General features: G+C 54.4%; 1 protein-coding gene across 2 annotated transcripts in view; it reads left to right on the top strand.

The window, feature by feature from the left end:
- Positions 1-9,467, top strand: part of CFAP99 (cilia and flagella associated protein 99) — a 51,127-nt gene extending 41,660 nt beyond the window's left edge. For both annotated transcript variants that reach the window (XM_026448274.1, XM_026448273.1), the window contains 5 exons: positions 5,302-5,443; positions 5,686-5,837; positions 6,592-6,797; positions 8,983-9,145; positions 9,351-9,467. In XM_026448274.1, the coding sequence (XP_026304059.1) occupies positions 5,302-5,443; positions 5,686-5,837; positions 6,592-6,797; positions 8,983-9,145; positions 9,351-9,467 (780 nt within the window). The remainder of the gene's footprint in view (positions 1-5,301; positions 5,444-5,685; positions 5,838-6,591; positions 6,798-8,982; positions 9,146-9,350) is intronic.
- Positions 9,468-9,981: the final 514 nt, after the last annotated feature.

Here is a 9,981-nt window from a genome sequence, read left to right as displayed (position 1 = left end):
TTTTTTTTTTTGAGATGGAGTCTCGCTCTGTCACCCAGACTGGAGTGCAGTGGTGCCATCTCAGCTCACTACAAGCTCTGCTTCCCAGGTTCACGCCATTCTCCTGCCTCAGCCTCCCAAGGAGCTGGGACTACAGGCGCCTGCTACCATGCCCGGCTAATTTTTTTGTATTTTTAGTAGAGATGGGGTTTCACTGTGTTAGCCACGATGGTCTTGATCTCCTGACCTCGTGATCCACCCACCTCGGCCTCCCAAAGTGATGGGATTACAGATATGAGCCGCCGCACCCAGCCTTTTTTTTTTTAAGATGGAAGCTTGTTCTGTCACCCAGGCTGGAGTGCAGTGGCATGATCTCGGCTCACTGCAACCTCTGCCTCCTGGGTTCAAGCAATTCTCCTGCCTCAGCCTCCCGAGTAGCTGGGACTACAGGCGAGCACACCATGCCTGGCTAATTTTTGTTTTTTGTTTTTTTTTCTTTTTGAGACAGAGTCTCGCTCTGTTGCCCAGGCTGGAGTGCAGTGGCGTGATCATGGCTCACTACAACCTCTGCCTCCCGGGTTTAAGAAATTCTCTTCCTCAGCCTCCTGAATAGCTGGGATTATAGGCGCATGCACCATGCCCAGCTATATATATATTTGTGTGTGTGTGTGTATTTTTAGTAGAGATGAGGTTTCACCATCTTGGCCAGGCTGATCTTGAACTCCTGACCTCGTGATCCACCCACCTCGGCCTCCCAAAGTGCTGGGATTACAGGCGTGAGCCACCGCACCTGGCCTAACATGATCTTTTGGAATACGAATACACTGTGAAATGGCTAAATCAAGCTAATTAGCATATGCATTATCTCATATACTTATTTATGGTAAGAACACTTACAATCTACTCTCTTAGCAATTTTTCTTTTTTTGTTGTTTTTTCTTTGGTTTTTTTTTTTTTTTTTTTTTGAGGAGTCTCACTCCATTGCCCAGGCTGGAGTACAGTGGGTTGATCTCAGCTCAGTACAACCTGTGCCTCCCAGGGTCAGGCAGTTATCCTGCCTCAGGCTCCTATGTAGCTGGGACTACAGGTGCACACCACCATGCCTGAATAATTTTTGTATTTTTAGTAGAGATGAGATTTCACCATGTCAGCCAGACTGGTCTCAAACTCCTGACCTCAAGTGATCCATCCACTTTGGCCTCCCAAAGTGCTGGGATTACAGGCATGAGTCACTGTGACCACCCACAGTTTTTCTTTTTTGAGACAGGGTCTCACTCTGTCGCTGATGATCTCAGCTGATTGCAACCTCTGCCTCCCAGGCTCAAACCATCCTCCCACCTCAGCCTCCCTAGTGGTTGAAACTACAGGCGTGCACCACCTTTTTAGGAGAGACATGGTTTCACCATGTTGCCCAGGCTGGTCTCTAACTCCTGGGCTCAAGTGATTCACCTGCCTCAGTCTCCCAAAATGCTGGGATTATGGAAATGCGCCTCTGTGCCCAGCCTAATGTTCTTTATATGTTAGAAAAAATAATCTTTATAATATATTGTTGCAGATTGCTTTTTTTCTAGTTTGTCATTTGACTTTGCATATGAGGCTTATAATGTGTGTTTGCCATGCAAATATTCTTTTCATGTCTTCAAATTTAACATTCTTTTCTTGTTTGTGTTTGGAGTTAGAAAATGCCACTCTTGGCTGGGTGCGGTGGCTCACGCCTGTAATCCCAGCACGTTGGGAGGCTGAGGCAGGCCGATCACCTGAGGTCAGGCATTCAAGACCAGCCTGGCCAACATGGTGAAACCCCATGTCTACTAAAAACAAACAGACATTAGCTGGGTGTGGTGGCACACAACTAATTACTCCTGAGTAATCCCACCAACTCAAGAGGCTGAGGCACGAGAATCGCTTGAACCCGGGAGGTGGAGGTTGCAGTGAGCCAAGATCATGCCATTGCATTCCAGCCTGGACGACAGAGTGAGACTCTGTCTCAAATAAAAAAAAGAAAATGCCGCTCTTCTCACACCAGGTTACAGAGGGATTATCAGGCTTCTCTCCTGGTCTAAGGATGTCCAGCTACACGCATTCATGTGACTAATATTTTTTCTTACTAAATTAACTAGATTAGGTGGCACTAAATATTTGAAGTAAAAAGAGTTTTAGTTTTTCTTATGCAGCTTATATTGATGCAGCTTATATTGGACTAATTGCTTTTTCCTTTTTTTTTTTTTTTTTGAGGCGGAGTCTCACTCTGCCTCCCAGGCTGGAGTGCAGTGCCCGGATCTCAGCTCACTGCAAGCTCCGCCTCCCGGGTTCACGCCATTCTCCTGCCTCAGTCTCCCGAGTAGCTGGGACTACAGGCGCCCGCCACCTCGCCTGGCTAGTTTTTTGTATTTTTTAGTAGAGACGGGGTTTCACCACGTTAGCCAGGATGGTCTCAATCTGCTGACCTCGTGATCCGCCCGTCTCGGCCTCCCAAAGTACTGGGATTACAGGCTTGAGCCACCGTGCCTGGCCGACTGATTGCTTTTACAGCCTCAATGTGTTTTAGTGAACTATAACTTTTGTTTCTGCTTGAGGTTCTAGTACCACAACCTGACCCATGGGCACCCTTTCGTCTCCTCCTCTGACCTTTGGGCACTGCTCGAGAGTCTTTGGAAGCATCTTTTCCATTGAGAGGAGAGATGTTTGGGGCCTACCTGAACGTTCTCTGCTTAAGACACACAGACTCAGTTATTCTCCAAGGAACCTCCGTGCCTCATAGAAGCCAGTATTGAGTTCCCTATCTGGGTGCTTTTCTGTTTTTTTCAACAGTTACCAGTTTTTTTTTGTTTTGTTTTGTTTTTTGTTTTTTTCTCTGGAGATGGGGTTTTGCCATGGTGGCCAGGCTGGTCTCGAATTCCCGGCCTTAAGTGATCCACACGCCTCGGCCTCCTAAAGTGCTGGAATTACAGTCATAAGCTGCCATGTCTGGCCTACAGTGACTAGTTTTAAAGTACTCTAGCAATGGGGCTGGAAAAGGATGTATTTTTAAATTACGGCTGGATGCAGTGGCTCACACCTGTAATCACAGCACTTTGGGAGTCCAAAGTGGCTAGATCACTTGAACCCAGGAAGTCGAGACCAGCCTGCACAACATAGTGAGACCCCGTGTCTACAAAAAAATGTTTGTTTGTTTGTTTTTGAGACGGAGTTTCACTCTTGTTGCCCAGGCTGGAGTGCAATGGCATGCTCTCGGCTCACCATAACCTCTGCCTCCCGGGTTCAAGCTATTCTCTTTCCTCAGCCTCCTGAGTAGCTGGGATTACAGGCATGCACCATCATGCCCAGCTAATTTTGTATTTTTAGTAGAGACGGGTTTTCTCCATATTGGTCAGGCTGGTCTCGAACACCCGACCTCAGGTGATCTGCCTGCCTCGGCCTCCCAAAGTGCTGGGATTACAGGCGTGAGCCACTGCGCCCGGCCAATAACTTGTTTTTTAATCTGTTATCACTGTGACATTAACCCAGAATAGCTGTACTAGTATCAACCCTAAACTCCTGGGTAAGGAATGACATTTCATGTTTTGGTTGTCATGGGTAATCATTCTTTGAATACTTTTTTTTTTTGAGATAGGGTCTTGCTCTGTCTCCCAGGCTGGAATGCAGTGGCACGATCATGGCTCACTGTAACTTCAATCTCCTGGACTCAAATGATCCTCCCACTTCAGCCTCCTGAGTAGCTGGGACCACAGGCATGAGCCACCAGACCTGGCTAGTTTTGTATTTTTTGTAGAGACAGGGTCTTCCTATGTTGGTCTCAAATTCCCAGGCTCAAGCAATGCTCCCTGCTCAGCCTCCCCATGTGCTGGGTTGTAAGTGTGAGCCGCTGCAACTGGCCCTGTGAGTACATTTCACCGAAGTCTTCAGGCAGATTGTTTCATCAAGCAGCACTTGCATCTTTTTTCCACTTGATTCTGGTCACAGAAATGCCGTTCCATGTGTTCTCCCTTCATTTTAATTTTGAAGGTGCCGGTGCAGGTAACTGAAAGCTCCAGCTTGGTGCGAGCTTAGTAAGCAGCCAGTGCAAGCCATGCTCTGTGGCAGGAAGGAGGAGGGAATGTGTGGGAAACCTGGTGGGACGTCCACGACAGGCCCAAGGATGCATGTGGCTGCCCCTGGCCCCTGAGTGACGGCAGGCAGGACCGTGGGTCCCAGGTTGATGTCTGAGTGGACCCAGCCCAGCGTGTGACCTTGGACTCAGGTTCTGAGGCTGCTCTCTCGGCTGCTTACTGCCTGGGAACCCTCGCCTTACTGTGAGCCTGGCCACGCACTCATAGATTGTCAAACACCTATCCCTGTCCACCACTCCCGGCCTGTGGGCCTCTTTTCCTTCTTCCCCTGCTCATTCCTCTCTGCCGACTCCCTATTCTGTGCTGAGGCTGGTGCTGTGGCTGATGGGGACACTCTTTCCTGAGCCCTTGCTGGGTGCTGGCCCAGCACCCAGTGCACCTGAGGGGGTGGGCGTGGCCATCTTCATTTCCCCGCAAAGAAACTGAAACCCAGAGAGGCCCAAGATTTGTCTGCTGCCAGGGAGCTACCAGGGTGGCAGAAGCAGAACTCAGCATCCTGTGTGTCTTACTCCCAAGCGGGAGCCTTTTCTGTGGACTGCTGCTGCCTCCCTGATTCCACATTCCCAAAGAGCCAGGAGGCACTGCCGCCCTCTTCTGCGCTCCCAGCCTGAGGCGCCCAGCCGTCTCCATGCCGTGGCCCCTGGTGCTGTGGCTGGGGGCGGAGGGCCAGTGCGGACCGCCTCTGTTCTCCCTTTGCTCATTGTCTGGTTGACTGAGATGGGACTTTTAGTATTTTTTGGTGCCCACTTTTTTCACCTCCTATTTCCATACAACGTATTACCAAATTGGTAAAGAAACTTTTATTTTTTTTTTTTTATTTCAGAATTTAAATTTACAGAAAAGCTGTAAAGATAGTACAGAGTATTCCACGTCCCCTCTACCCCAGGCTCCCTACCCTGGTTCCCTCCACTGTGAACAGCTTACATTGCTACTGGGTGCACTGGGTCTCTAGGCTACCACAACAAAGTACCACAAACTGGGTGGCTTCAAATGCAGGAAGGTGCCCCCCAAGACCATGCTGGGAGGAAGGGAGAGGACGTGAGGTGGAAGTTCCCCAGCAGGCCCGACCTCCAGAGCACCGCCACGAGTGAATGGGCTTAGACCTGGGTTCTGGGGTGATTCAAAGGCAGGGACTGGGTCTGCCTTCAGACCTCATGCTGTGCCCTGGGCCGGTGCAGCCCCACTCACCGTGGCAGGTCCACTGTCTGAGCAGATGGCCAAGCTGATGCTGCAGCATGCGGAGAGACGGCTCCAGGAGGACAGGTCCAGGAAGGAGCTGGTGGAGCAGGTGATAGAGGGGCAGAAGAACGTCAAGGCCGCCCAGACGAAGCTCGCAAAGGGCCGACGGCAGACAGGTAGTCAGGAGCCAAGTGTCACTGGCCCGGCCCCGATCTTCCCCACTCAGGTGCTGGGCTGCCAACCTTTCCTGAGCGAGCTACTATAGCTGTCAAGGGTCACGGGGCCCCTTGAGGGAAGCATTCCCAAGTGGCCGCACTGAGGCCGGGGCCTGGCTGGGGAACCCCAGGGGAGGTGCCTCCCTGTCCAGCGCCTGCCCTGACACCCACCAGCCACCTCAGCTCCTGGCTTGGCCCCCAAGTTCAGGAGGTGATTGAGGAGAGTCGGGGGCTGCTGCGGCGCAGGGCGCAGGCGGCCCAGGAGGAGCAGCGGCGCCGTTGTGAACTCATCTCCCAGCTGCGCGCACTCGAGACGCAGCCCACGCGCAAGGGCAAGCTCGTGGACCTGACCCAGGTGAGGACACAGTCCTGGACAGGCCCATGCCTCAGGGAGCCTCCGTGCTGGCACTGCCATGGGAGGCAGTTTCCAGGATTCCCATCAGCACCACAGGTGGGTCTTGCACCACCTGAAACCTGGCCTGCCACCCTCCGTGACTCAGCACCCATGTGCCGCGGGCCTGGGTCTGGCCCTAAGAGTTCACAATCCTGCAGGTGAGGCAGACACTGAGCCAGTCCTCTGTAACCCCTGGGGGTGGCCAAGGTGGGCTTCACGGAGGAGACCACTTAGGAGCTGCCTGTTGAGGGAGGGCCAGGGTGGAAAGGGCAGTGTAGGGAGAGGGCAGGTGTTCAAAGGCTGGATGGAGCAGGAGGTTGAGGAGGGTCTGCTGGAAGCCCGTGTGAGAAGGCATGATGAGGGGCCAGGCCTCAGAGGAGCACGGGGACTCAGCTGCAGGGCCTGGCCCAGCCCCAAGGCCATGGAGAGTGCAAATGGCTGTCTGCCCCAGGCCCCGAAGCCTGGCTGGGGAGATAGTCATGAGCTCCATTTGGGTCCTGCCACAGTGGAGGAGCCTCAGTCCAGCTGAGATGTGCAGACCCACACAAGGTATAGCGTTGCAGAGCAGAGCCCAGGCTGGAGAGGCTGGGAGCATGTTTCATAAGCAGTGTTGAAGCAGAGGGAAGGTGGGCAAGGGGTGGGCCCATGGAGCAGGGGAGGGATCCTGGTGGGAAGCATCAGGGCCCAGCTTGGGGCTTCCCCTACCACCCCACAGACCCCTGGCCATGGCCTGGAAGGAGAGATGTCCATAGTGGAGCTGCGAGAGCGGCTGGCCCTGCTCAAAGAGAATCAGCGGCGCAAGGAAGAAGAAAAGCGGGATCAAATCATTCAGGGCAAGCGCACCAAGAGCCAGGAACTGCAGAACACGGTGGAGCAGATCTCGCTGTGCCGTGCGGCCATGGGGAGATCCGCAGCCTTGAGGTTGGTACTGGGCTTGGGGAGGGTGCCTCTGGGTGGACAGGGAGCAGTAAGCCTGCTTTGTACCCTCCCGGGTGGGTCTCCTTGAAACAACCCGCCACCTTCCTGCCCAGGAAGTTCCCTTGCCATAACTCCCCTCACCCCTATTATTGTATTAGGTGACTTCCAGGCACATGGGAATGGTGCAAAATTCTGCATCCATGGCTTAGATGCCATGACCTAGATGCGGTCATTTTTGCACCCAGCTCATGGGTCCAACCTTTCACCATATGTGCTTCACGTAGCCAGCTAGCTATTTATGTCTGCAGAAGCATTTGGAAGTAGCTGCAGGAATCAAGACACTTTACTCTTAAACACTTCAGCATACATCTAAAAAAAAGATCGTCCTACATAAAACCACAGCACCCTGACACCAATAGAAAATTGAAAAAAATTCCCAACATCATCTAAATATCTCATTTTTTTTCACATTTCTCCAGGTGTCCAAAGACTGTTGGCCAACTGTGTTTTTTGTTTGTTTGTTTGTTTGAGATGGAGTCTTGCTCTGTCACCAGGCTGGAATGCGGTGGCACAATCTCAGCTCACTGCAACCTCTGCCTCCCAGGTTCAAGCCTCAGCCTCCCAAGTAGCTGGGACTACAGGAGTGCGCCACCATGCCCGGCTTTTTGTATTTTAGTAGAGATGGTGTTTCACCATGTTGGCCAAGATGGTCTCAAACTCCTGACCTCATGATCCGCCTGCCTTGGCCTCCCAAAGTGCTGGGATTACAGGCGTGAGCCCAGCCTGGCTAACATTTTTTAAAGACTGTTGCTGTAATTTTTTTTTCTTTCTTTTTAAACCAGGATCTAGTTGAGGGTGGCAGATAGCTCGTGTGCATACACACACATACAGATGCCTTTTTACTTGTTTGGGGGACAGTCTGGTGATGTTTTTTAGCCCCTTGTGGCTATCCCCTGGCAACCAGGTCAGACATGGGCAGGCATGTCCCCTGGCCTTGGGGTCAGGCTGGCCTCTGGACTCTGGCCTAGTTCCCAGGGAGGCCCAGCTGTTGTAGCAGAGCCTTGTTCAGAGCCTGGCATACAGGGCTCCAGAGAAAGTTTCTGAGTGGGACTGGGTGGGGTGGCTGACAGGGCAGACAGAAGGAAGGACTAATCATTGCTGATGGAAGAGAACCCTTCACTATTGGTCCTTGGAGGGGCTGCTGCTCTGGCTGCAATTCAGAGGAAGCACAGGGCAACCGCTGCTGGTGCTGTTCAGGGCTGGCTGGCTGCCCACCGGATCCCCAAGGTGGCAAACACCTGGACAGCTCATCACTTCCAGCTGCTGGCCATGGCCTGGCAGAGCTCAGATGCAGCCTGGTTGGTGTCAGGGTGCCTCCAAAGGTCTACCTCCTGCTAAAAAAGTTAGAGGGGGGCTCAGGCATGCACTCAGGCCCCAGGCCATAAATTCACCGGGGCGACCTGGACAGTCAGGCAAGAGTGGTGGAGACGGGGGAACAGCACATGCAAATACCCCAAGGCTGTGAGGTCCACGGACGCCAAAGCCAGCAGGGAACAATATATACCATCAGAAGGATCAAGGGCCATGTCTGCAGATACCTGTGGAGATGCACACCACAGCACCACAGCATTAGCAGGGAGTACCTCCAGGCAAGAGACAAAAGAGTGGGAGGTCAAAGGGGGCTTTCACATTTGTACCCCAGTTATGCATATAGTTAGTACACCTGTAATACTTTTTTTTTAAATGTTAAGTTTAAAAAAAGCTGTAGGCCGGGCGCGGTGGCTCAAGCCTGTAATCCCAGCATTTTGGGAAGCTGAGGTGGGAGGATTGCTTGAGCCTGGGAGGTCAAGGCTGCAGTGAGCCATGATCACGCCACTGCACTCCAGCCTGGGCGACAGAGTAAGACCCTGCCTCAAACAAACAAACAACAACAACAAAAATTTTAAAAAAGAAAAAAAGAGCAAAAGGGTAGAAGTGCTGGAGACCCTCCACCCCCAGCCCCTGCGCGGTGGTCCTGTCTGGGAGCGCACCGCGGCCCCTGGGCTTCGCTGTCTGTCCTAAATTATTCCGGTGAACCTCTCCGGCCGCGTAGCTCCTTGTCCCCGTGTCGCTTGGACACGGGTGGCATCCTGGGTCTGGCCTGGGCCTCCCGGCGGCCTGCTTCTGAGCCCGCCGCGTCGCCTGCCAGGTGGGAGGAGAAGAAGGCCCTTGCGGCGGCCCCGGAGGCGCCCTCGCAGGACGAGCGCGTGCAGCAGCTGCGGCGCAGGATCTCGGAGAGGGCGGCCGAGCGCAGCAGGCAGGCGGCCTTGCTGCACGTGTCGGCGCCGCGGGCCGCGGGCCCCAAGCCCCGCGTGAGTCCGGGTTGGTGGGTGGAGTCCGGGCTACTGAAAGCCGGGGCCGGGTGGGGATGGCGGGCGCGGCGCGCAGGGACCGGCGTCGCGGGGCGGGGATGGCAGGGAGATTCGCTCCGGGCCGCGGCCAGGAGCTACTCAGCGGCCGGCGCGGGAGGCGGTGGGGGGCGTCCCTGCCCGCGCCGACGCGTTCCCCGACCTGCAGGCGCAGCTAGAGGCGCAGCACTGGCTGGAGCTGGAGCGGAGCCGCGAGCGCAGGCTGCAGGCGCTGCAGCAGGGAGGCTCCGGACCCGGGCCCGCGCGCCGCCTGGAGGCCGCCTGAGCCGGGCGGAGCGCGCCCCAGCCGCTTGCGGGCCACCCCCACCCCACCCCGCCCCAATAAAGCGTGCAGCCCGCGGTGCGCGCCTCCTCTTCCTTGGCCGGGACCCCCTTGGCCCCGCCGCACCCGCCTCCGCACCCCTCTCCCTCCCTAGCCCCCATCTGCCCAGAAAAGGATTGCCAGATAAAAAGGCAGGACGCCCAGTTACTGCGTGGGGGCAAACTTATGCTAAAAATGTATCCTCGCCTTATCGGGAATTCAACTTAACTGGGCATCCTGCAATTTTATAAGCGAAATCTGGCCACCCCGGCCCAGGTCCTAGCACTTCCCTACAGCCTAGCACAAGGCATTCCTGGTGCCCACCTCTGGGAACTCCCAGAACTCCTTCCGATGTGGAAATCTGGAACCCCCACCCTTTGCCGGCATCCAGGTGACTTCACCTAGGGAACCCCCAAGACTGAGTGGCGACTGTGAGCGTGCGTTTGGCTGGGGAAGTGGCCAGGATTCTTGAGCGCCG

Source organism: Piliocolobus tephrosceles, chromosome 3 (assembly GCF_002776525.5).
Source record: "Piliocolobus tephrosceles isolate RC106 chromosome 3, ASM277652v3, whole genome shotgun sequence".
Taxonomy (NCBI): Eukaryota; Metazoa; Chordata; class Mammalia; order Primates; family Cercopithecidae; genus Piliocolobus; species Piliocolobus tephrosceles.
This window is presented reverse-complemented; position numbering and strand designations above follow the sequence as displayed.